Source organism: Sabethes cyaneus, chromosome 3 (assembly GCF_943734655.1).
Source record: "Sabethes cyaneus chromosome 3, idSabCyanKW18_F2, whole genome shotgun sequence".
NCBI lineage: Eukaryota > Metazoa > Arthropoda > Insecta > Diptera > Culicidae > Sabethes > Sabethes cyaneus.
Window position 1 is genome coordinate 252,987,746 of NC_071355.1, and position 27,693 is coordinate 253,015,438.

At 40.1% G+C, this 27,693-nt stretch overlaps 1 protein-coding gene across 1 annotated transcript; it reads right to left on the reverse strand.

The window, feature by feature from the left end:
- Positions 1-864: 864 nt before the first annotated feature.
- Positions 865-26,586, reverse strand: LOC128739192 (spatacsin). Its single transcript, XM_053834625.1, has 6 exons — positions 26,139-26,586; positions 19,911-20,301; positions 9,945-11,599; positions 2,800-4,623; positions 1,434-2,734; positions 865-1,366 (listed from the first exon to the last, which is right to left on the reverse strand). Exons 1-6 carry the CDS (start codon positions 26,304-26,306, stop codon positions 997-999), a joined length of 5,709 nt encoding a protein of 1,902 aa, XP_053690600.1. The 5' UTR covers positions 26,307-26,586; the 3' UTR covers positions 865-996.
- Between the last annotated feature and the right edge of the window lie 1,107 nt (positions 26,587-27,693).

Here is a 27,693-nt window from a genome sequence, read left to right on the forward strand (position 1 = left end):
CTTGTTTTTTTCTCATCGACTTGATTCACTTTCACTTTCGTTTGTTGATACATATCTGCAACCATCTAACCCTGTTAGTTCTTTAGAAATATTCGTTATTTTTTATATGTGTATATTATTATTATGTGTATGTTTATTTATTCTCGAGTATTTGCATACCTATTAAGTTGTATTTTATATTTTCCTGTTATAGCATTCCTGCACGGGATAAAGTATGTTATTACTGACATTAGTATAACGACCTACATGGAAGAACTGAAGCATTTACAAAGGAAGCGTGAAAAACATCAGGTCTTTGCGAGTCTATAAAACACCGCAAAAAAAGAGGCTGAACAGCAGATCGAGAGGACAACTGATATTGAAATTGAACAACATAAGGTAAGAGAATATTTTTAATAATTATCTAAAAATGTTTATTACGACCCAGTTGACTGGTGGCCGTGGTTATCATGGGGATACCACTGTGCTGCAGTTGTGTGCTGTGGATTTGGCCAAACACGAAAGGACTTGTTCGGGGAATAATTGCTTGTGGTAGTTTGTAACGTAGCAATGTGTCGATAAGATATTTTATTTGTCCATCCACTATAGTATACCCTGCATAATTTCGTTACCCTCGACTCTCCTTCAGTAGTGACGTTCAATCTAGAACCAAAACTAGTTATACCCCTCCCAAACACCAATGAGCTTGTACGGACTTTCGACCCAAGTGGAACATGATGACAAGATTAGATTAGATCCTGGTTAGAATTTCTTTTGCAACGACATTTTTTTCGAAAAACAGTTAAAAATATTGTTAGCAGAACGTAGTTAAGCTGCTCCGAATGATTTATTGTAAATATATCGTTCTTTCGATCACCTTCCTAAGAATACGAGATACGGAATTACATCCAAGCATAGAACTTTTAACTAATTAACTAACCATTAGTACAATAGAATAATTCGCATTAAAGAATACTTGCAAAATATTAACCCTAATCTCGATCTCAGCCCCAGCTTTCAGCTCTCGCTGAGAGTAGTTTCGTTCTGACCGTAATCACGGTCCTTCAGATAGTACAAACTATTCTGATTGATAAGCTCCTGCAGCGTTCGCTTCAACCCCAGCAACGACGCTAGGCGGTACTTCAGTGTGACCGATTCTACCATGTCCACCAGCTCGGCGATGGATCGTTCCATCGCCGGTGTTATGCTCGGTTCCAGCTGAAACGTTTTCACTAGGTTCTCCACCATTCCGTCCGTCAGCGGCATCCGGTCGAGATAGTCTTCCAGATATTGAGCGTCTCCCCTTACGATGTAGTGCTGATAGATAGCGGTCGTCCAACTGATTTCGTAGTCATAGTTTCGAGCAATGATCAACGCGTGAGGGACACTGTGTGGATTAGTAAAACGACTAAAATTAGACAACTAAAGCTAGGAGAATTCAAACGAACGCTTACCTTAAAAGACTGTTAACGTAATAAGCCAAATTGGCACCTTTTTCATCCTTCTTGATGTTCAGTATTGAAATACAGGAACACAACTCGTCTTTGGATCCACTCTTTTCCACCAACGCTTTATTAGCCAAATAGATCTGTAGCGCTACTAGCTCGGCACAGCTGGCCGTTTTTTGGGCGAGATTCATTTTGTTGTCCAGCAGATAGTTTTCTGCCGCATGCGTGTATGCTTCCATGGCACAGTTCAGCTCCGACAGTACAACTAGAGTGCATTCCAAGCGGGTGATGGCCACTTTTGGACTGGTTACGATATTGCATGCCTTTTCATGTGTGGACAGCACCTTGGCGATAGTGGATTTCGCTTCCGTTTCATACATCTCTGCCGTTTCTTTGTACATTAGAAAATGGAGTGCGGTTAGCCTAAAATACTCCTTCTGATCCGGACAGTGTTCGTGTAGATAGGAGATGATGGCAGTTTTGAGGCCATTGGTGTGCTTTTCATCGAACTGACCAAGCAACGATTCAAACTGGTCGTTTTTGATGAGTGTTTCGAAGCAGTAGTACATTTCCCGGTAACGTCCGACACCGACCAGCAGTTTGACGATCAAATTCCACGATTTCGCACCCATCAGCGTGGTGTTGAGGGCTTTGCAGCGGCGTAATACTTCCACTATGCCTTCGACGGAACACTCATGAACGAAGCAATCGTGAGCTTTGATCAACAGGGCGACAAGGATGGTGTTTTGCTTTTTCAGCGATAGGATTTGGTCCTGGAAAATCGTTCTCAGTTGATCCAGCAATTCCAAATCCGTTTCCTCTGTGATTGATTCGCAGAGAGAATTTCGATCTGGAGATTTTTCAAGTTTTCTGTAGTGTTTGATTGCATCGCAGTAACGAAGTAAGTAGTTTCCGAGTAATGTCGTGTTCGGGGCTAGTTCGAGGAACAGGTGAAACTCGCGATCGATGTTGTATCCCCAGAGCAGTTCTTCGATCGGCTTCATGCTGACAGCCGATGGGGGCGATTGCTGTAGCAGATAGAACTTGGATCGTACGACAGCGATTACAATTTCGTTCGCCAGGAACTCAGAAACTGTTACGTCATCCAATCGATGCGCGGTCATGATGTCGCTTATAACTTCCAGCTTATGTATGCAATCCTCCTGGATGATTTCCGCAAGTAGATTGACTGGATCGCGAAGCTTAAGCACTTCGTTGTACTCCTTATCCAAATACATGGCGGCACGATAGGTAAGAACGATACGCTGAGCCAGCTCCTGGCCGTACTTAACTTTGGCACCGAGTGTCTGAAAGGAAATGGAAAATGATCAGTTAAATGTGTATTGTGAAAGTTGCACTTCTGGGTACGCACATTGATGGCTTCGAAGATGTGTTGTTTGTCCCGTGGCGGCACTTCCTCGAACTCCGAAGCAGTCGCACTTGTATCCGATGAATCGTTATGGGTCGGTTTCAGTGGAGAACAAAGCGATGTGTTGGCTGAGCTTTGACTGATTCGACTGGTACGTAGAGTCCTGCGCTGGAATCGATTCGCCGCTCGTTTGTAGTCTTCGTTAAGCATCAGTCGTTCCTCTTTGGAAAGGTTGTAAATGCTAACAATCGATTCGGCCAGTGCCATGCAAAATACTATGAAGTGCAGATCGACCGGCCGCTGCTCGAAGATGGCTTGGTAGCGAAGCGCCTGTACGATGTCCCCTCGTTCCAGCAAGCGATTGATTAGGCTATCCAGACGAATTATTTCCTCCGGTTCACAGAGGCGTAGATTAGATACGGTCAAATCATCGATGCCAGCGACTTCCTTAAGCTCCAGGAAAGTGTGATGAAGAACGCAGCGATCGCGTTGATAGATGTTGGTGAAGAAATGTGAGTGATACAGCTCTAAGTTTGATGGATCTTCCGAGCACTGCACATACGCTAGAACCATTTCGTATTCCAGACGATCTCGATCGAAAGTCTCACTCGGGTAGAGACCTCGATCTTTGATCAATTCAAGTGCTTTCTTCAGAATGCTGTACTTTCGACTGTCATTGGATTCCATTTGATTTGCAATGTAAATGTAGAAGTTTAGTAACAGTTCAGACTCCAAGCTGTATCTTATCATATCACTTTCATACTGGTCGAACGAGCAAGTGCCATTGTTGTCGAACCTGCTAAGCCAGTGTTCGAAAATAATGGATTCTTTGGGAAGATCTACCAAACTAGCAAACTCAATTGCCTCTTTATGAAACTTAGCCACCACTAAATTCTCGCAAACCGTTTCAAATTGCTGACGGATGTCGACCGAAGGTCGATCGAAATAGTCACTATAATTCACTCTAACGGTGGTAGTTTTAATAATATTGCTTATCCTTAGGAGTAACCCAAAATCGACATGCTGCGTGAAGCAGCTAATATCCGACGCAACCAGCGATTCGAGCAGTTCAATCTGGTGATGCAGCGAGCTGAAGTTATGATCTAGATGTAGTGTTAGAAGTTTAACACAAAGCGCAATCAATTGGTGTTTGTTCAACTCCAGCAGCTCACAGTCGGTATTGTTTTGGAGGAATTGTCGCATGCAATCAGTGGTAGCATGAGTAAAGTTACCCTTGTTCGTTTCAACCAAATATTTAGCAAAGCTATAGAAATTAGTTTCTGGATAAAATACGGTCAAGCTATCGAGAAGCGTTTGAACGAAACCACATTGAACACAGTGGTGCAACAAATCTCGTAGAAACTCATCCTGCTGGGCGTTGACAATGCTGTCCTGGAAAGGATACTCGACGGATATCATTAACCAGCTTAGCCAACAGTACTTGCGGTTGGCACCGGGCACAATGCCGGCTAGAATCGCTAGCAGTGGCCAATTTCGTTTTATGGCTGCATTCAATAAGTTGACAAACGTGCATCGTTCAATTATTGTTTCAGCACCCTTCAAAACTAGCTGCCGAAAGCTGTTAAAATCCAGAATCCCACCAAGAGTCGGTGTGGTGCTGCAATTGTTGGCCTCTGTCGAGCAGAGCAAGACGGTTGCAAATAAATCACGATCGTACTGTTCGCAAAGGAACCGCGCTCCTTCGTAGTGCGTATCCGTTGCCGCCGCCGGCACCGGCTCATCGCTGTTCGCATGTGATTGATGACGGTTGGCGTCGTTTTCGCTTGATACGCTTGATTGGCTCTCCTCGGCGGTGGTGTTGCTAGCCTGTGAAACGAAAAGAACGGACAAAAACAAAAGCCAGACGATTAGTGACTGATTGAGACGGCGCCATTTAGACGTAGTCGAATTCGGTCTGTGACCTCTCGAAGGGATTTAGTAATTTCCGCGAAGAAAATGACACCGGCTGATAAGATTCGTTTACGAAGTGCTATCAGTTGTTGTTTTTTTTTACTTCACGAGATTTCGTATACTAACAATTATGACAAACAAACGACGTAGCCGCCGGAATGGGTTTCGGGCCACTCACTAGAGTGCACTATTGTTTACGCGGTACTTCCCACGTCTGAACACGGGATCTCGTGACGTATAGTCCGAAAGGACCTTGAACCCAATGGCAATGGGTCAGCGGCGCAATCGCGTTAGGTTGGAAACACATAATGTTCTCAATTGCGAAATTAGATTCGGTGTTACCATGCAATGATTATCGGCACTTTTTTGGGCGCCGTCTTGAGGAAAGTAATTCTACGACATAAACAAGGTACGAAAAAAATAAATCCTTGCAAATGCACCGAATTTAGACATGTGGTGCATGTGAGCGCTGACGCGTTTATTTGCTTTGGATTACGGTTTAATCAGCGTTAATCAATGGTTTAATGGGTTTCTACTACCCGGTGTTGTTTATTTAGTCGACCTTCTGCACATTAATTTCATATTATCGTGATTTAATTAGAATTGACCTTAACCTTTCATGAGATTTGATGAACAATTTTGAGTAAAAATAACGAAACATCAAGCACAAGCTCTTTTTTTATTTCGCTTCGTGAGTTACAAAAAGTGCGATTTTAGCGCGGGCCAGTGCTATGCTAACAGTGTTTAACGGCGCTGTTTTAGTTTATTTGGCTCGCATCTTACGGCTCTTACAGCAACGAACTATCAGTACAAACTGAAAGCGGAGAGTGGTGAAGGCAGTGCATCGGACACATCGCGAGAATGCCGGACGACAGGGCGGTGAAATCTGTACTCTTCAAAGACTCGATTGGACTCCCGGAATAGAGGGATAAGTCGACCCGATCGAAAGTGCAATACGAGTGTCGAAATGTTTATAAAATTACCGACGAGTAGTTCAACCTAGGAATGCCTACAAACGACAAGAGCGTCGGCCTATCTCAAAGAGATCCGGTGAAAAATCGGTCAATTGAAGAAAAAATAAATTAAAAAGGACTTCGAAATGAGTTTAATAAATATGCATTTTTTTTGTAGTAAGAATCATTCCGTAGCACAATAACATTTCTGTAACTTACGTTGTCTACCCCCAAAAGCAAGAGAATTCGTACAGTACCAGGCGGACTTTATGGGGGTCCGTGCTACTACGGATCAAATTTTCACTCACTGACAAATCCTCCAGAAATGTCGGGAGTACAATGTGCCCTGCAGTGCAACAGGTACTGCTTGGAGAGATTCCCATCGTACATCTGGCGAAAGTCGGTAGGCTACGGTGGTTTGTAAGGATGCCGGATGACAGTGTTACGAAAGCAGTTCTCTTCAACAACCCCACCGGCATCATGAACAGGGGGTTCAACGTGCAAGATGGTTCGACCAGGTCGAAAGTGATTTACGACTTGTCAGACGACTGGGGAATTGGCGACGAGTGGCCTAAAATCGAATTGAGTCAAGAGGACTGCTTGAAACAGCACGAGCCTCTGCGGTTATCGTCGACGATGACGATGATGACCACGTGCCCACACATCATATTTACGTGAATTTTGAGGCACCATACGATACAGTCGTATGGATAATGCACGAGTGCGGTTTTTCGGACAAACTGACGCGGCTGATCAAAGCTTTCCTGGAACGAATAATATGCTACGTTCGTCTTTCGGGGGCACTCTCGAGTCTCGTCAAATCGCGCAAAGGGTTGCAGCTGGATGGATGGTCCTATATGTTATTCAACATCGCTATTGAAGATGTGATCCGGCGAGCGGAGGAATGAGAGGTACGATCTTCAGCAAGAGTAGCCAACTCCTAGTTTTTACAGACGACCTCGACATCATTACTAGAAACTTTGGTACAGCGGAGGCATGCTACGCCAGACTAAAAACGGAGGTTAGGAGAATTGGGTTACAAATCAATGCGTCGAAAGTCAAATATATGGTAGGAAGAGGCTCCAGCGAAAGCAACGTTTGCCTCCCACGGGCAGTGACTATTGACGGCGATGAACTGGAAGTAGTTGATAAGTCCGTATATTTGGTATCTCTGCTCATCTCCGATAACAATACGAGTAAGAAGATTCAACGACGCAAAAAAGCAAAACCTTGGGCTTAAACTTCTTTCTAAGACTTCACCCTTCTTTATCGAAAGACTTTACGCCCGGCTCTTAGAGTACGGGACTGTTACGGGGCTAGTGCAAAAATTCTACTGACTCTATCTAGCAGCACCGCCTAGCCGAGATTCGAACATATGACGACTGGCTTATTAGACCAGCATCGTACCTCGAAGCTAACTAGGCGGTTCAACGACGCATTCAAGCTGGAAGTCGAGTCTACTTTTCCCTCCGCAAGATCATTTGATAAAGGAGCATATGCCGCTGTACAAAGCGGACGAAGTGCAAAATGCTAATCAGATCGGTAGTTTTCTACGAACTTGAGATAGTAACTTTGCTTACGGAAAACATTTAAACGAAAGGTGTTGCGAACTATTTTTGCTGGAGTACAAACGAATAGCGGGGAATGGCGTAGGCGTATGAACCACGAGTTGCAGGTACTACTTGGAGAGATTCCCATCGTACGAAGAGTTGGGAGACTACGGTTGGCCGGCCACGTCGCAAGGACCGAACCGAACGATTGTGCAGTGAAATCCGATCTCTTCAAGGACCCACCGGCACCAGGAACAGAGGGGCCCAACGTGCTAGATGCCTCAACCGATTTAAAGCCGACTTGCGTGTGTCGTCTCGTCTCGTTCAACAAATCGGCGACAAGTGACTCAGGACCGAGTACAGTGCAGAGGAATTCTTGACATGGTACGCGCCACCTCAGCTCTCGGCTGGTAGAAATAAGAAGTAAGAGTCAACGGAAAGCGACAGTATTGAAGTCACAGACCAAGACCTAAAATGGAAGACTCGGTAAAGTGGATGAAGGACCGAAAAGGTTTGAGAAGAGAATGACGAAGACCCTGCTTGAATCTAGCCTCTGTGCAGAAGAGATCCAACAGCAAGCGCTTGTTCCTTCACTTTCGGGCTCTTCCAAACTGATGGAGCTTTTCAGCAAGCTGCCCTCTACGAAGTCAAAACGGCATCTATTCCCACAAAAATAAGCCCATTCTCACCACTAAATTGACTACGGCTCAATTAGATGTTGTCCAAAACGCTCTTCTGACTGTCATAGAGCAGCAGGAACTGATTGAAGATACTGCTTCCAGACTTATTCCGTTTGATCGCTTTTTGACGTTTCCTCTGTTTCAGGCCCATTTTTACTTTTTTCGATTTTCTTCTTTTATTTGGTCCCAGTTATTGCCTTTTTTCGCTTTTCAACTTCTTTTGTACCCCGTTTTTCTTTTCCTCTGTTTCGTTCTTCCTCTTATTATGTCCTGCTTTTCCTGTGTTTCGTCACGTTCTACTTTTCTTTTCCGTTTTGGTCATTCGTTTTTATTTTTTCCCTCCATTTTTTTTTCTTTTTCTGTCTCGTTTTTCCTCTTTCTCTGTTCTCGTTTTTCCATTTTCATATTCCCGTATTTTCTCCTTTTCTTTTCCTTTGTGGTGAGGTGAGACATCTTGCTTCCGTTTTTTCTCTATTCTCTCGTTTTTTATTTTTTCTGTCCGGTATTTCCTGTTACATTTTTTCCATTTCCAGTTTTTTCCGTTTACTATCCCAGTTTTTTCGTATTCAGTCCTGTTCTTCAATGTTTTCTCTCTTCTTTTTACTTTTTTTCTGTCCGCTTTTCAACTTTCTGTTCCTTTTCTCTTTTCCTCTGTTCAGTTTTTTCCAAGCAAAAAACGAGGAAACTGGCCAGAAAAAGATAATGAACGGAAGAGAAAAGAAGAAAAAGAGAGAAGCAAAAACCATAAGGAAAACGAAGGAAACGAGAAAAAAATAAGGATATACGGGACTAAAAAGGAGAAAAACGAAGTAGAAAACAAGGAAAAGAAAAGGAGAAAGCTTGAAATGAACGGAGCATGAAAATGGGAAAACGAGAACGGAAAAGATGAAAAACGGGATCGTAAAAGAAAAAAAGGGATTGAAAAAATTGAAAAGGATCCAAAAAGGATTAATAAAAAAGAAGAACAGAACGTAACAGAAAAGGAGAAAAAGCAGAAAATAATAAGAGGAAGAACGAAACAGACGTAAAGACGAAAGTCGGACAGAAAATTACAAAAAATGGGAGAAAATCAGAAAAAAATGAGGAAAAGGAATGAAAAAAGTCTGAAAACGGAACAAAGGAAAATCAGGACTCAGGAAATGGCGGACAGAAAAGAGAAAAGAGCGGGCACAGGCAGAGCAAACAGCGGGCAGAAAAAAAGAAGAACGCAAAAGAGGGAAATGGAAATGAATTGGTCTTCAATTGGTCTTAAATTGGACTTGAAACTAGATTTAAGGCGTTTTAATCAACGTTGAAATTTGACTTGACTTTGATTTGATTTGACTTAGTCTTGAAGTCGAACTAAAAGTACGAAATGAAATTGGATAAAAAGTGGATTTAAATTGCATTTGAAATTGTATTTGGGATTGAGCTTGAAACTGGAGTAAAAATTTGACTTTAAATCGCTGTTCAAATATGCACGAATTTGAACTGAGAATTGAGATTAAATTAGGCTTAAAACTAAACTTAAAACTTAATTTACTTATCGGAAAAATAGTGACCGATTAAATTAGAATCTGCGGGCCTCTGGATACAGAATTGATTTTGTTTTACATTAAATTTTACAGAGAAGGTGGGGCGCGTCGCTTGGTGCTCCTGGTTATTGTGGCATAGAGAGTAATAAGCGCACAGATGAACTAGCTAGAAGCGGTATTAGTATTCTTTTTACTGGGTGATCTGAGACCATGCCGCAGAATATTGGATTGACTTCAGAAAAGCCGGTTGAAGCAATGAAACAGTAAGAAATTCGTGTCCAAGTGGTTGACAATCAAAAAAGAAGTTTATAAATCCAAATATGAAAATTTCTAAAAAGCTGCTGGAACATCATTTCTGCTATTATGGAAGAAATACGCAGAATGAAGTTTCAAGATCAAGATTGTCTTGAACCCAGCGGACCCAGGTCTGTGAGGACATGCAGATCAAATTAACGGATGCGGTGTTTTATGCGGCAGGTTTTATTCAAAAATTCGAATTGATTCAAAAGATTCTAATTTTCGTTTCATCAAAGAACTTACCTTTCTTCGTTTCCGCGTTGTCGTGCTGGTCGATTTCCTATGCGTTGACGTTGGTGTGGATTCCCTTCGCTGAAGTGGCACCGGCACATGATATTTGATCGCTCTGAGTACGTTACGTCCAACGGTGGCATCGCGAAAGCCTTCGCTGCAAAGGGCCAGTAGCTGTTGCTGCGCGTATCCCAGATACTCGGCCAGTAGCAGAAAGCGAAACCAATCGTTCTCGCTCAACAGCCGGCTTAGGTATCGTTCCGGTAGTTTCAGTTCACTTGATCGACACAGGATGACCATGGCTTCCAGATCGGGCAGAAGCTCCGGGTCAGTCCACGATCGCGATACGACAATGTCTTCGCACTTTTCGATCAGTTCACGTGCTGAGATAAAGCCTGGCTCGTTGGAACCGGGCAGCATGTTCATGCAGCGTACATAGGCTCGAGTTCGCGTACTGTCCACGCCAAGCATTTCGATGAAGGCAATACAGTGTGTGATCAGATTGGAATCCCGGCAGTGCGAGAGCGCTATTTCTGCAGCCGATTTTGCGGCACTGTTTATCTGTTGTGGTCCGATTTTTGAATAACATCGCAACTGCTCTAAGTAGAACAGATACAAAGCGTAGGTCGATCGATACTGTTTGATGTAGTGCATGTAGTTGAGCTTAACTGATGTGGCGTATTTTTCGATCAACAGCGGATGGTTGAAGTGTGGAACACATCCGTGCTGCTTCAAAACCGCTTGTTTCGCTGCCTTCTCTTCGTCGTCCTCGTCATCTTGGTCACGACTCCTGAACAGATTTTCCCGTATTGTTTCCACACTGGGAAGACCATGTAGTTCCATCAAACGACTTAGCGAACCGGTCGATGGGGAAGTATTTTTCAGTCTTTGTAGGAAATTTTGCAAGTGAGGGAGCTTACAAAGTCGTTTTTCGCTTTCAGGAAAGCTGGTGTTGTTTGGATTGAGGAAATGATCGAACAAATAAACCAGCGGGTTTTCGTCGTAGAAGGTTTCCTGACTATTGCTCAAATATTCCGACGTTTGGAGTGAAATCTTTAGCAACTTTTCCATATTAATACTATCATGTTTGAGACCGTCCATCATCAAAAACATCTCAATTTCTTTGCGATTATCACAGTTGGGGTCTTCCGCCAAACTACGAAGGCATTCTTTACTAACAACACTTAAATCCATAAGCTGGAACAATCGTGACTCTACCAGGTGCTTCGTTAGTTCGTCGCAAAACTCTTGGCTCTTCAGCCATGATTTGTTCACCTCGAAGGTGTGCGTTGTGAACAACCTCCGAAGAATTTGCAACGGATCCGTTCGCTCGTGATCTACAAATTTGCCGTAGGTTGCAAGGGCATTCAAAAGAACATCATTGCGGCACATGCTTTTCTGGCAGGAGAGCTGCGAAACCATGAAGTCGTTGATCTCCCATCTGCGAAACAGCTGTCGAAGTCGTTCGTTGAATCGTGGATCGTCGTAGATGTCGATTTTTATTTTGGCCAAATCGGTGGAGTAGGTCGAGGGGTTTTGAGCGAGTTCCGGCCACGACCGAAGGCATACATTGATTTGTATCCAGATTTTGATCAGATTGTCGATGTTATTTCTGAGCAAGTAGTTCCACACGGCGTATTTGTCCAGTAGGGGAGAGATTTCCGTTTCTGGAAAGAAAGAAATCAGAAAGAGAATGAGCCTACCAGAAGGTGCACGTTACAAACCGTACAGTGATTACACCGAACGTACGTAAACTACGATGATATGGAGCTCATTTGAATGAACATAATCGCTAGACGCCAGCGATTGGCATGGAGTTTGTTCTTTAGCCGTTCGCGAATATACGGTTTGCGCTCGTATTACGTCGCAAGGGAGTACGCAAATGCAGGCCAATCGAGAATTAAAGCGGATTAATTACTGCAATGGTTTGATTGATTGTCGCAATTGGTGCCTTCACACCGAAGGGACGTAATCTTTTGTTTTGGGTCATTATGAAATCGATGATTGTGGCGCAAGTGAAAACCGTGTTTTAATTGCCGACTGTGCGTTATGAATGATTCGGATGGTGAGACTTCATCTGACCAACCGGCGCCGCCGATGTTTGGCTCGACGCTTCACACAGTGCACAGCAACTGTTTTCACGTTTTGCACATGATAAAGGCCTGCCCAAGTGCACTGAAGCACGGCAAACCTGACAAATTGGACAAGCTGATGGCCGGGACAGGTTGTTTGAGAATCGTCGAGCAGTGCTTATTCTAATGTTATTGACCTGGTGTTTAGATTTGGCTTTTTTTGTTCTCTTTGCTGATACTGAGGAAAGTATCACTTCGCATACAACAAATCGAATCGGAATAATTAGCGCATGAAGTGTTTTTTCTGCTGAATTGTGAATTACGCCTCGAATGGTGCATTACATAATTCGAGTGATTCTAAACCATTTGGAAGCTACAGGTTAACCAGGTCAGAAAATAAATATTTTCGAATTCAATCGCCATCCCTGCTGACTAATTAATGCTCCGAAAATAAAAATAACGCTCGCTGTTCTTCAACGCCTTCGAAAAGCTTCTCATCATGGATTTTTAGTACAGAATTCTTATTAATTACGAAAAATTACGACTTCTGCGCACATGATACTCCACAACTAACGAACGCCATCATGAAGCATTATGCTGAAAAGTATATCAACCCGGGAAATCCATTTCTTCATCCATTTCGCCATCGAAAACTGCCAATTTCTTCATAATTAACTAGGGTGTTGGATGAGTTCGTCTACTTTCCAGACGTATAGACAAGAAACCAGCATTATAACTAAATTTGATGCAAATTACATTCAAACTAACCTGGTATTGATATTGATGGATTTTCTCTTCGCTATCGAAAGAATATGCTAGAAAATTACTGTTTTTCATTATTTGTTCAAAAAGTGTAAGTAAAGGTTGTTTCTTCTGAATTGACTTAAAATCATTGTAAATTAATAAACGTAGGGGAGATCAGGTAGACTTGATCCCTTGGGACACTTGATCCATTCATTGTTTCTCAGTAAATACAATGTTTTTTTTATGCAGAAAAAAATAAAGTTGTACATTTCATTCAAGTAACAAAATTGCAAAACAAAAATGTAATAAATTTTTACATTGCAAGGAAAATATAATATAATAAGATTTGCAACGGAATAATTCTCTATACTTCTTTTTTTAGTGATGTCCAACTTTTTGGCTACGGAGAACTGTCTTGAAATTTTTTAATTGCTTTTCAAACAAAAAATTAGCTAAACATGTGTATTCATTGATACTATATACATTTTGCAATAAAACTTGTATATATTTTACAAAATTAATTTTCAGTAAAACTTACTACGACAGGTACACTTGATCCACATAATTTCAGTGACACTTGATCCTTTTATTAGGAACGGAAGAGCTTGGAATCCGTTATGTCGTAAATAATAAAGTGAACAATTCTTCATATCGTAAACATTCGTCATGTAAAAATCACGAATAGTCCGGAGATCCGGTCAGAACGACTGCAAAAATGTTCAACTTGAATGTAATGACACTTAAGCGATATGTGAGAAAACGAAAAAATGCTTCTGAAAAGATCATTTAGCAACCGGACTATGGAGGAGCAACCCGTGCATTTTACAAGGAAGAAGAAAGACCGCTCGGACGGAAGTATTTATCTAAACAAAACAACTCATCTTCTTTGAAGAATTCTATTAATCATTGGTACCCGATGATTCCGAACAATACAATTATCTAAACACCTGTAGATATAAAACCATTTCCAAAGGCATCGCCACGTAAAAATATGCGAAGAGTAGGAAAACGAGGAGATACACATCCTTACAGATGCACTAACGAAATTGAAGCTGGAGGCTGCTCTGATTATTAAACAGGAAAAATATAATGCTTCAAAAATTCAAACCCAACGAAAAAGTTCTCGTCGCAGATTATAAAATATGTCCAAAGCTATACTTTTACAGATCGATGGACTTAACGATTTCTAAATACTTTTTATATTTTTGAATTAAGCTGTTGTACACTAAATAATGATACTACATGAACTAGGCCTATTTTAATAAAACTTCCAAATGAAAGTTGAGTTTTAAAAATATATATTTGCAAATGGATCAATTGTGCCTAAACTGGGGATCAAGTCTCCCGCATATTTTGAATATGTACAATTTTCTGTACTTTCCAAAATATCCCATATCTTTTGATTAGCGCTACGTATCACTAACTGATAAATTGTAGGCAGTAAGCTGTATTGTAAACTGTCGCAAAATTGAAAACCCAGGGTTTTGTTCTAGTGGACTTTTGAGAAATATACATAAAACAAAATGGGGATCAAGTCTCCCTTGTTTCCCCTATTCATCTGTTTTTGGATGGAGTTAAAGATGTGGCTATTTGAGGTCAAATATTTTTGATTGCGGTGGAATTTAATGACTCGCATCCATAAACTTCGGATCCCCAAAAAAGGCGGAGTGGAATCTATGCCGTCCTTGCGAGTCAATGAGGCTGGATATTCGAAAGCAATTCATTGGTTATGTTCGCGAAGCAAGCGCCACACAGTGGGGCAGATTGATCCGGCGCTCGGACAAAACCTCATAACTTCTTTCATATGCTTCGTAAAGCTTTATTGTCTTCAGCAACATTGTTTGTAATAAAATTACGCATCTTTCTGTAAATTTTAAGTAGTTGTATTTTTATTCCTATAGATGGCGTGGGGATCTAACTTTTTAAATAATGACTTTAGAAATATTGTGTCTTCAGAAAAGTTGTTTGTCCTGTAAAGTTACGTAAAGTTACTGAACATACCAAAATTGTAGGACTTACTGGAATCAAGTTATAAATATTTTAAATACTCAAACACATTTTTTAAGTAGTCGAAATTGGTAGTCTGACGACCTCCTATACAAATTATCACAATCTGTATATCAAGAGTAATTTAGTATTATTATTCTGGTATAGGGTAAATCAACCATTTGTGGACCTTTCTATACATTATTTTGAACTCGTTGCGCTAAACACCCAACCAATGGCACTTACAATCAGGGATGCCAGGTGATTTTTTGAAAAGTCTTCACGAATCAAGGAAAAATGTCTTCATTTGTCTTCTTTCGGCTTTCCGCTCATTTAAATTGCATGGTGAAGACATGTCTTCACATGTCTTCAAGCGAAGACATTTCACTTTTTTGTAACCAGAATGTCTTCAAAATGAAGACATGTCTTCACTTCTGGCATCTCTGCTTACAATATTAGTAACTTTCGAATAAGCCTAAATATATCAATTTCTTTTTTAAAACAGATTGGAATGTCCATTTTCCTTTTATGGACCCTTGCGGTTTACAATAGAATAACGACCGGGTCCATTATAGGAATTTTAGTGTATTTTGCATGGAGAGAGTCCGGTAATGGCGACATTTTTTGCATTGTATATAATGGACCCACTTGTTGAAAACGTCAATTTTAAAGCATTAATAATGAAATGAAATGCAGCTAAAATTTTATCAACTCAAATGTGTGTTATGTTTAGTACGGTCTGTTTCATGTTATATATCCTCAGAAATAAGAAGTATAAGCTAATAAATACCGAAATTTTATCCGAGTGTCCATTACAGGTAGAAGGTTTACTATATAGGTTAAGTTACCCTACTATCTGCTTTAGTGCATTCATGTAATTTTTTTAATTCATTAGTTTGGCCATACGCAGCAAAAGGATATGAGTGGCGAGATAGGCTGTCATCGACCTCAGCCAAATCCTGGCAGAAGGCACAAAAAATAACGAGTAACTGACAGAGTATAGCAATCTGTTTATCCTGCAAACACGTATCAACATGTTCGACTCTGAATAAACAAAATGGAGGCTAGTTGAATCGAGCTGAAAGTCCAATCGAACATATTCTACTGCCAACTTGACTTGAAACAGAGCTAATTGGGAAAAAGCTGTTAAGTAGCCGCCTTTACAATGTCCTGAATTCCCCTTATCGACTCCGATGTATCTCATAACGATAATAATGCTATGTATTACATATACAAGCATGACTATTTTACGTACAGCAGGAATGAACTTCGCACTGGCGCGCGCATTTACTAATTTGTAGCCTAAAATGCCGGAAAACATGCATTCGAAAAACTTGAATATCTCCGAACATCGCAACTAGTAGCAGCTAATTTTTTGCTTGTTACTAGTTAACACCCTGAATGTTGATTTTATGGTAGTGTCAGAGCGGAAATCTGTGGAAATCTTTTTCTACACGCTATTGAAAATTGACAAAAATAACAAATATTTTGTTCTAAAACACTTCGTCAGAACAAAGCCTACTAGTAAAAAATCTGTCTTAATATCACCTAAACTATTAGTTTATAATCCCTTTAATCTCAATTGTCCTTTAAAAGTATAGAATTTTAAGCAGCATGGTAGCCAGATACTAAAAGATTAATTGATATTTATTTTTTCATTTTCCAAAAAAATTTTACACTGTGTTTCACCTTCTTTAATGCCTATTGAAAAACTACTTATTAAAACAATTTATGTATATTTCTTATAGATTATGTGTCTACTATACGTAGAATATTAAGTTTGATAGAATATCTCAAATAAAAATTTTGAGGTTTTGTCCGAGCTTTTTCGGGTTCTGCCCCATAGTGCGCCAGTGTAAATTTGACAAGTGACCCGTTAAACCCATTTAGATATTTTCCTCAGGGAAACCGTAGGGTCGATCAAAGTAGGAATTATTTCTAAGGATTTCCTCAACACTGAATAATCGGATCAGCTAAACTCCGCACAAGATGACCGACATCTTTTGATCGTTGTAGGAACTTCTTAACTAACCCGACACTCAAAAGACTCAGGGAATCAAAAAGAAGGTCTCATCATCGATAAATGGCGAGTTTGGCAAATCCAAATGGATTCATATGGATTGTTCGCTAGTCGATAGATGTCAACTCGCAAGCAGAACCTTTATCAGTTCAGGAGAATAATGCCAGACCACACTGAAGACCAAGACCACAAAATGGTCTGAGGTACCGTATCAGAGATTCTAGTCAAGCAAAGACTCTTCGTGGTGGATCTTCCAAATCCACTGATAGCTCCAGGATTGAATAGTACCAATATCAAAATAACCACTGCAAGAAGCCCGGATAGTTTTAGCAAAGTCCTTGGTAAAGGCGAATCCATACAAAGCCAGCTCCTTTGATCCAAAGCGAATCCAAATCCACAAGTCTATCCAAATTATTTTCGAATTGGTTGGTGTCTTAAAGCCACTAGCAGGCAAATCATCACTTAACAGTGAAGCTTTGGTTTCGCTTCAATCGGCGTCGGTAAAGCGGGTTTCGCTTTATCATGACGATCGCTTTTAAAGTTTCGTCTGAGAGACGTATGCAGAGGCGGAGGCTGCAAACTTCTGAAATAAAGAATCTAATCTAATCTAAAGTTTCATTTGTATTTTCCTATCAAATATTTAACTAACAGAAGGGCTTTGAATGAAATAAATTGCCTCTCCTACAATGTAACGCATGTTATTAATTAATCTAATTGTTAAGCATAGAAAAATCGAGTCTGTCTTTGAATCGGCGTCACTTGAGATAATCACGTACACTCAAGTCGCTTTTTACGCGAAGGATACGTCCCGCGTAAATTCCGAAATTCGCGTAAAAAAAATCGCGTAAATTCCTAAAATCGCGTAAATTTCGAAATTCGCGTAAAAAACGCGTAAATTCCCAAATTCGCGTAAAAAAATGTTGTGGACACCACGCGAAAAAATAGACGTTTTGAGCACATCCGCGTAAATTCCGAAAATCGCGTTAAAAAACCGCGTAAATTCCGAAATTCGCGTAAAAAACTGCGTAAATTCCGAAATTCGCGTAAAAAAAACCGCGTAAAAAGCGACTTTAGTGTATTTTAATTAAAGTTTGCTTTAAAGGTAAATATAAATGAATAAATGAAATGAAAACCCCGTATTCGTGACCGTAGTTAAAAAGATAGCAGTACGATCTACGATTTGTTCTCGATTCTGAGACAAGTCGCGTCATGACGCGTCATACATGCAGCGAGGGTTAGAGAAGATCAACTTCATTTACTTGTTTTGACGATTTTGGGCCCAGGCCAAGTCGCATATCGAACTGAATGGGGTCGGTTCAGCAGCTCGAATTGGTTTCAAAGGCTTTAACAAAATAATATTTAGTCTCTGTCTTTGCTTAAAATAGTTACAGTTCCTTTACTTAAAAGGCTTTACAAAACTTTGGGCCTAAACGTCTTTCAAAATGTTGACTCTTCTTTATCGACATGGCAGCCGGCTATTAGAGTACAACACAATTACGAGGTCAGTATAACGGTTATTATGACTCTATCTAGCCGAGATGGACTAGTTTGTTAGACCAGCTTTGTACCTCGAAGCTAACTGGATAGGGTCGATCCCCAGTCATTTCCAATTTAGTGTAGGTTTAACATGATTCGTCAAATTGGCGATTTTTTACGAAAAGAGGGGAAGGCCACTTATGAAATACTTGCTTGTTTGAGGGATCAGTAGCATCAGCATGTTTGGTTCGAGCAGCATGTTCCTCACATTCATGTGGAAGATTTGTACCTTGTTCGAGTTGTTGTAAGTTAATGTTCGATTACTCTTGTTGTATATTAATGATTGGGAATGCTATTGTTCACGTAAAATTGCGTGACCATATTTTTTATATGATTGTGATAAAAGGCCATTGCAAATTATTTTTAAAGTTTTTGCCATCACGTCACGCTTATAGAGAGGGAGGGGGTTGACAAAATCTTGATGATTTGTGACGTAGTGGGGAGGGGGTATGAAGTTGTGTGACGTCCCATGAAAAAAATTTCAAATGGAAAATTTATTCCGGTTAATTATAATTTAAGTTTCATTTTAAGATACAACTATTGAAGGCTTCTGTAAAATTAACGTACTGATGTATTTTGACACAAATAATTAAATTTTTTGAATGACAACTTTGTATTTCCAACATATATGTGTGAACCGGGCTCATTTATTCTTCTAGTATGAACTCTCCATTAAGGCCTTACAGAACTGCTGTACGCCACTGAGGAACTTCTTGAGCTCCGTTCTGCCTAGAAGATTTTTACCTCTACCAAAAACAGTCGCACAAACTTCTGAGGGGCTACGGCCTCGATAGCCCGCTTTCGATTTTCCGATCGATTGGTGCAATATTGAACATCAACCAAGAATCGCATTTTGTGACATTTTTAGATTTTTTTTAAATATCAATCTATCTTCTCGTTAGACATAGCGTTTGCAATTGGTGGCGAAAAATGGATCCTTTGCGATAATCCCAAAGGGAAAGAAATGGTATGTGAAATTGTGAAGGCACATTCTAGCGTTACCGGACACCATGCGTACTATGCAAATCAGTTTCTATTTTATAAAATCCCTGGCATTCAAGTGGAAGATAATGTCCTCGTTATTCAACTATTTTACAAGTTATTTGCCAAATAATTGGTGAAACAGGAAGCAGTTCACACTAATTGTCCCGTAACGCTAGTGTGTCTTCTTTGCAACAGAGAAAACACAATCGTCGTTGAATGAATTTGTTCGCAATGTTTTCAGTTCACAGGTTTTATTAATTTCTCTATCAGTAGAACAGCAAAACAGAATTTTCAATATTTTGAAAGATTGTTAACACGGAAGCGGTGCACTGCGTTGTGCAGTTATAATTGGATGTTATTGTAAATACGACAAGCCTATGTTGATTTTGTACGTATGTTGTTTACTGTCTTGCAGATTTTATTGCAGTCGGACCAATTAATCGACACTCTACGGGAAACGTGACTAAAATCAGCTACTGGCGTTAGCACGGCATATTGAATTAATTCAATCTATTTTTGAAAGCTTCGAATTTCACTGACCGTGTCGTAATAGCAACACTGATCTAATTGTAAGAAACCCATTGCATCACCACTTGTTTCAGTATTACACAACAACGTTCCCTAGACTAAACTTACCTTGATTCTTGAAGAACAGATCCAGCGCGACCGCATTCCGGTACGCCTCGTCCTTGGCGTAGAAAGTATTGAATGACATGGTTTCGATTTCCAGCACACTATATTCACTATCAAGCTCCCGTAGCAGTTCGGCCAGCTGGGGCACGTTGGTCTTCAGCAGGCAGTAAACTCTCCAGTTGGTCTCTATCTGGCGTTCTTCACCGGACTCGCCGGTATAGTTTTCGACCGTTTTGGCCAGATGCTCCCGGATGCAATTTCTCAGCTCGTGATCGCTGGTTTCCGCCGCGATCTGGTAGAAGACATACTTCGAGACCCGACCGATATTCGTTAGGATGTGCTCCGCCTTGTAGAGCTGTCGATTCGAAAGCAACCGATAGACGTACGCGTTAACCTGTGAATGCGAGCAAGTACACACAGTGAATGACGGGATTGTCGTTTCTGTTTCGAGCAGGAAGCTCGCCCGAGAGTCAGTCTCAGTCGGTAGGCAAGGCAAAGGCAGACTACACTGCAGCTCCGTACGTACGAGAATGAACATACGCGAGAGGGGAAAGATTATAAAAATAGTCGCTGGAAACTGATAGGCGGCACGGATTCGAACCGGTGAACTGGTATTGGGTGGATTTGCGTTTTCTTGCCGCTGCAGCGCAGGGAAAGCTAATTTTAATCTCGCGGTTTGCCGATAGATAGCTGAAGTTAGCAAAATTTGTCAGACCGGATTTGCATCGCAATAACACGGGTGCAGTTTCAGTTTTGCGCTCAGGTTGGATCGAACGATTATGTAAGGTTCGTCGTTCGGTTCGTTGAAATCTTTGCGAAAAAAAATCGCACACTTTGCAAAAAAGTGTTTAAATAAAAATGTTTTGTTCAATGTGCCGCCCGTAAACGAACGTTGAGCATTGCGAGTGTTTTGAGTTTTTCCCACAGTTGAGGCACCGCTTTATTGTCCCTGTTCTCGCAGGCGCCAGCTGGCCGCGGCGTAGGAATCGTTATCGCACCAACCTAGGTATTGTGTTTTTTTACTCTTGGAAATAATGGCTGATTAGTTCTGAAAACATAAAACTTATGCTCAGTTATATACACCGAAACATACTCAAAGATTTACGCACTTTGAACAGTTTTATTTTAAAGATGAAAGAATTGCATACTGATATTTGCAATATGTACTCTCTGTGATTAAATTATGCATTTAGAAAGCGACGATAAGAGCCGTCTTTGCCTTTCAGGAAAGTAAAAATATGGCTTGTTTGTAAGCTACCAGCCTCGTTCTTGTTCACTGGTTTTTACGCAGTTCTATATGTTATTGTTTTTGTGATGTGTACCTGTCTTAATCCACATCTACCTGCCAGTCATAGACAGATAGACCTGACAAACACAGTTTCAGAGTAGTTCCAACAGTCTTTAACGAAAATTTGGTTATCATTCTATCGCTAGTGGAATGATTCATGGGAACCGACTACTAGGTACATCACTGATGTAAATTGATGCAGCCGACCAGCATGAGGCGCTGCATGTTGTTTAATATTTGTCATCTTGATAAGGCACCAGCGTCGGTTAGTCCAGTGAACCTAAGAAGGACTCAAACGCTGACCTATGCACCACAGTCGGTGTATACGTGATTTGACAAAAGCGGTGACTGCCACAGACGGCTCAACTTATTTTCTATTATCTAAACATTATTTATTCGGAGTTTATTTACACAAATGCTGAGAATGTTTTACTGTTTTTATGGACTCTGCTGAAATATTTTAAAGAGAATAACATTTTTTTCGATCTTACTTTACTTTCAAAAAGAATTTGAAATTGGAAAGTTTTCAATTTCTAAAGAAATTGTGTTTACAATTTCTAGGCACTTTACTACGGACGCATTTTTCAAAGTTAGCGAACAAAATGAGCCGAAGGGTCCCACAGTTTCATAAAATTTAGCACGTGTGAATTAATATTATAGGCTAGGATAAAAATAGGATATTTTCTAAAATCTTGTTCTTGTTTACTAATTCACAGACCTTTAGTGATGAAAATTTTACGTTTTTTGTGGTTCTCGAGTTATGACCGAAAAATTCGATTTTCTTGAACTTGCTTCAAAAATTCATATCTCAGGAACCAAGCCTCTTAACGCAAAAATTTTTATGGAAACGTAAGAATGCTTTCTCAGCAATTCAGATAAAATATTACTTGGAAAAAGTTTTTCACAGTAGTGGAATTTGATTTTCTATTACATATTATATCGTGGAACAGAACTGGATAACCGATTACCGTACTGCCCATGGATGCATAGTTGACGTAAAAACCAAAATGACCAAAATGTACTTTTTCGGTCCTACGCACTCTTAACTATGTTGTTTACATGCCCAATACTCAAACAACATATGTTTGTTCGAAAATATTCGAGAAATTTAAGAAAATTGAGTTACTCTGCTATTGGTTTCACGTTATGCTAATGGTTGACGTGATTCCCTGCATAATCAATCAGCATAGTAACCTATTTGTTTTTGTAGCTTTACGCCAAGTTATGGGAATAATCGTTCAAAAAAACAGTCTGTTTATTCACATAAACTGGCGTTCGCATTTTTTAAACACAATAAATGAGAAATGAATCATAAAACCCCATCAGTCCTGTTTTGTTTAATAAATTCTACTAAATTGACAGATTATTCGATTGAAAAAGTTTACAGCAAAGATTATATAGCTTTAAACGTTTTTCACGATAAAAATGCGTTTTCTCAACAATCATGGTGCTGGTCGTTACGTCGACTATGCATCCATGGGCAGCGTAGCACGTTCGTCATTTTTTAATGCAGATGGACTATTCCTATACTCAAGAAACGATAAATAACTTCCGCTTTATTGTAAAAAATCAGAGGGGTTGTGTACGAGACACGATCGCATATATAGGTGACGCAGGACTACGTAAGTCTCTTTGTAGTGATAGTAGCATGTATTTATGCTTGTAATCATTCGATTCTTCATGTATACATGCTATGTGCAACATATATACATGCTACATGCGTTGTATGTAACATTTATCAAAGTAGTAACATTGCATACGTTCAATTCTCAAATGATTTCAGAGTTATTTCTCGGTGCATTTGAAAACAATTTAACAAATTCAAGAACACAAACTATTGCTCTCCTGCAACCTTACTGAAATTAAAGATTGTTTTTATTACCCGTGGTTCCCCACGTTGGACGGATTTTACCAATTCAATCCTATTTTATCAACAGCACATCTTTTCACTACACTTCTAATGAAACGGAGAGCATGCGTATTCATACAGAGTCATATTATAACCGAACACTACAGCTGTAGCACATTTTTCCAACACAGATATCAAATTGGACTAGGTTTAATCGCGTTCGTAAGAAATCTGATGGCGCGAGGGGGTTTTGTCACTCTTTCTGGCGTACTTCCCAAGCAAGGACATCAAAATGGTCTAGGTTTAACTACGGTTTTAAGAAATCTTGTTGAAATGAGGAAACTTTGTCACTTGTTTTGGCTTAGTTCCCAAGCACAGATATCAAATTGGTATAGGTTTAAATCATCGTAAAAAATCTTCCAACCAATCACGAAGCGAAAATTCTGGTAAAACATAGGCTCATTATTTTCAATTTTTCAATAGTTCAACATCAAGAATCCATACTTTTCTTCATTTGGGTCAATTCTTAGAAGATTTTCCGATCAATTGGTGTAAGAATATTGAAAATCGATCGGAAAACCGCTGAGCAATTAGCGCTCAAAACCTATCATTTTTCGTGACGCTCGCATTTTTCGATTTTTTGGAATGACACCCCATCTCAAAACTTGCTGTAAGACGTAGTCCTACGTCAAAATCGAAATGTTCTCATTAAAAATTCGATCAACACTTATTTGTATAACATTAATATTGAAAACTCACTCAACTCAATATTGACAACTCGCCCTACGATAAAACTGAACCTTGTCGTGGTGTAGGGCTTTTTAACCAATCAGTAAATGATCAGCGGTCACGTTTACTTTTGTGATTTCAAGATTTCAAGTCGGGGTAAAAATTTACCAAATGTGATTGTTGCGTTGCTCAGAAAGTGCTTTTATTCCGCTTAAGAATAAGACCAGTATGGGGATCTCTGATAATTAATAGATGAATGTTTCTGGGATTCATCCCTTTTATCACAGCTATCACAAATATTTCCGAAAAATGTCGAATTGATTGGGTCGGTCGGGGGTTTAGGGTTAGTAAGGAGATGTAAGCGGGATACCAGATCCGGTTGAATGTCGAAGGATCACTCTACAATGATTACGTGTAATAATAGAAGTGCTTAGGTAGCAGATGAGTTTGAGTCTGGGCTGGGCGATGCTGCTAGATAGAGTCGGTAGAATTTTTGCACTGGCCCCGTGGCTGTCCTGTGATCTGATGGCCGGACGCGAGGTATGTCGATGGGAAGGAGCCGAGTCTTAAAGAGACGTTTAAGCCCACAGCTTTATTGCACTAGCTCATTGGAAGGCGGGTGTTGGAAGGCGAGTGCGTCTCTATATTTTAAAGCTTCTGACAACTACCGCGAACGTCCAGCTTGTGCTGTGTTCAATATACTTTGCATCTTGGGACAGTGCATAAATGCTGTGGAATGAAAGAGCAAACTTTTCCTGATAAATTGATAACCACTAATGCTTCGAAATTTGTCTTTCCTATTAGTTCATTTGCAGGAGGAGGAGGAGGACCAGTGCTAGTGCCTGAAAACCTTCTGCTTCTGCTTAGTGCTATGCGAGGATGGCGAATTCTCCACTTCTTCACTATACTACATTTTACAACTCAAGTAGTACAAAAAGTTCAAAGCACATTTACAAATTCGATCTACCATTTTTCTTTTTATTATCATCATTATCATCATCATTATATTTAAAATATGATATTCCGGCCTTTGGCAGAGAGATCTTAGAGTCAGTTCGTGAAGTCCGCGGAGGGCCGGAACGCCTCCGCCAGCGGGCATAGGCGTGACGGCTATGCTTGGGGCTCTACCTGTGTTTTAGTGGGCGAAATTGCCTGTCTCGTCAGGTAGAACTGACGTTTGAGGTCTCCCTGACACTTTGTTGACATCACAACCCAGCTCAGCGCAGAGTTTTATACGCTATTAAGCGACCAGTTGGATAACCCGAAAAAAGGAAAACATTATTATTGACAACTCACTCAAAATACACAAAATAAAAGTCCGCAGTTTAACTATTGCAATATATTACTAAAAAAAATTCGAACTCAACTGCCGTTGCAACTTGCAAATATGGTTGTTTTCAAATTTTTGCTACCTGCAAGGCACGAAGGCAAACAACGCTAAACTTACATATGGAAAACACTCAGTAATTGGGAACCCGGTTATATTATTGGTAACGTTCGTGTAAAGTCAGCACCCATAACGAAAGGTAATTGCAATATATTTTGGCTTGATGATTGATTCAAATGCGCAAAAATAGGACGCCCCAATTCTTTAGGAAACCGAATACCAAGGCAAAGGAAGGGTATGGTAAATTTGAACTTTTGCATACTTTTTATGAAGCTTATATAAATATTGGTACCATTAAAGATCGCTATCACTATTGATAGGTTCTTAACGTCAAATTACAACTTCATTTTCAAGCATTTTCTCTTACAACAAGAGTTTACAAAGATGAAGCGCGCTAAACATTGATTCTTTCATTTCTTTTATGGTTATTGTTTTTAAAATATATTCGAAGCCCTGTTTTGCGAATGAATATAGAAAGCAATTTTATATATTTTGATAAACTCTTTGAAAACGTGTGTATCGCTGCACACTTTTGAATAATGACTCTTTTTAATTCAGAGAATAATTCAGCAGAGAAATCGTATTTAATACGCTTTCGATCTTCTCGGTTGAAAGTCTGTCATAATTGTTCATGGAAAACGCTCCCGACCTCATTAATTTGAAAGGCGGGATAAGTTATTATCAGTTTTCTATGACTCGCATTCATTGCACAAAAACATTAAAATTCATAAAAGTCTGTCCTTTCTCTACTGTATTAAACAGTAAAACTGGCCTCATCATCAGTAACGAATACGCTGCCTTTCGCTCTACGTGATGTCATTCATTCTATCCCCGTTCAAGCGCATCCGCATCAGAAACGCAATCCACCGCAGCTGACAAGATAAATAAATTAATATTCAGCTTCAGCTTCAATCAACACTCGCTTGGCTACCGTTTACGCACCAAACCCGTCTGTTGATAACAAATTCATATACTCACTTTTTGCAGGAAATAATTTTTAGCCTCGCTGTGAGACAGCTCATTACGTTCCGCTAGATAGGCCACGCAGAGATTGACGTGTTTACCTTTAGTAGCAACCTCTTTGATGATAACATCGTCGTCTAGCTTCTCCCACCCTTTGGTGACGATATCCTTCTCCGGGAGCATCTTTCCTAGCAGCAGCAGCACCGATGAATCACCGTCCACAATCTCAGCTTGTTCACAACATTTATGAGGTACCACAACAAAATAAAAGCAGGAGTTTGTTTTAATTAAACTGGTTTATAAACACACGGCTCAGCTATCTGCGTGAGCTAAGGGAGCGAATCGCACTGTGTCGGTAGGATTAACTATTGCTGTACGTTCACGAACACGACGGAGCTACATTAATCGAGGGTTTTGCACTGATAAAACTAACAAATTCAATGTAACAATGTAGTAGAAAAACAGTACTTGATAACAAAGACGAGTTAAAACAGAAAGTAAAGTTCAACTTCTGCTCCGTGCTCGGTGGGTTTAGTGTTTGTTTACGCAAATTTGACGTTTCCACACCTTCAGTGGAAACGAAAACAGCTGATCCGAGGTTGCCAGATTTGCTGTCATTTGCTTCGGTGGCTGCGTACTGACTGTGTTTGGTTGAAGTCGCTTGATTAGGGTGAATAAGTAAATTGTGTTCAGGTGGAATTTAAATACTTTTATAACAGATAAAACTAGCTCAAAACGAGAACATAATTTTTCTACCCCGGATTTTTACAATTTTTTTTTGTTTCTCATCGATTGTTTGTCAGCTTCTTACTGGGTTTCTGTTGAATGTACCGTATAGAACCGGTTCGGTTGATTTTCTACTTTTTGTCCACCTACTTTTGTTTTCTCTTACTCCGAGATCAACCAAAATAATCGCCCCGATTTTACATTCTGATCAGAAACATCCCGATTGACGTGTGTTATAGCATACGCTGTATTCTGATCGCAGCGAAATCATTGGTTGAATCCGAGTCTAATCGGTAGAGCAGATTTTTCATCAGTTTCTTAGTTGTTAAACAACTTTCAGTAACAGACTTGAAACTAATATGCAGTTGACGAGGCTGAAGTATAATTGACTTTCAACTAACAAATTAAAATTATGCCGATTATGCCGGTTAAAATATCATGTGACTGATGACGGTCTTACGTCCTAATGTTCTCTGTCCTTTATCGTATTATTATCGTCCTTTATCGTATATTTTTTATGATGGTAGTCTATAGTCTTACAATCGACGAAAGATGATAGAAGAAAGTAATGAAACAAAGGCGTTGATAGTATCTAAACACAACGGGACAAGGCGTGAAGGGGAAAGAGCGGATAATTAAGTAAGCGAGAGTCATTGAAGCAACCAACGCTGAATAAGTTGTGTACCCTTCCTCTTTACCCATAGCTGGGAAATCCGCGGATCAAAACAAGCTATAGAGTAAGAAGGGGTAATAGTGCGATTCAATGATTTATCGGTGTAGATTCCGAGTAAATTGACTATTGGTGACTGCTTTGACAGCTTGAATCTAACGTAAACTTTGGTTG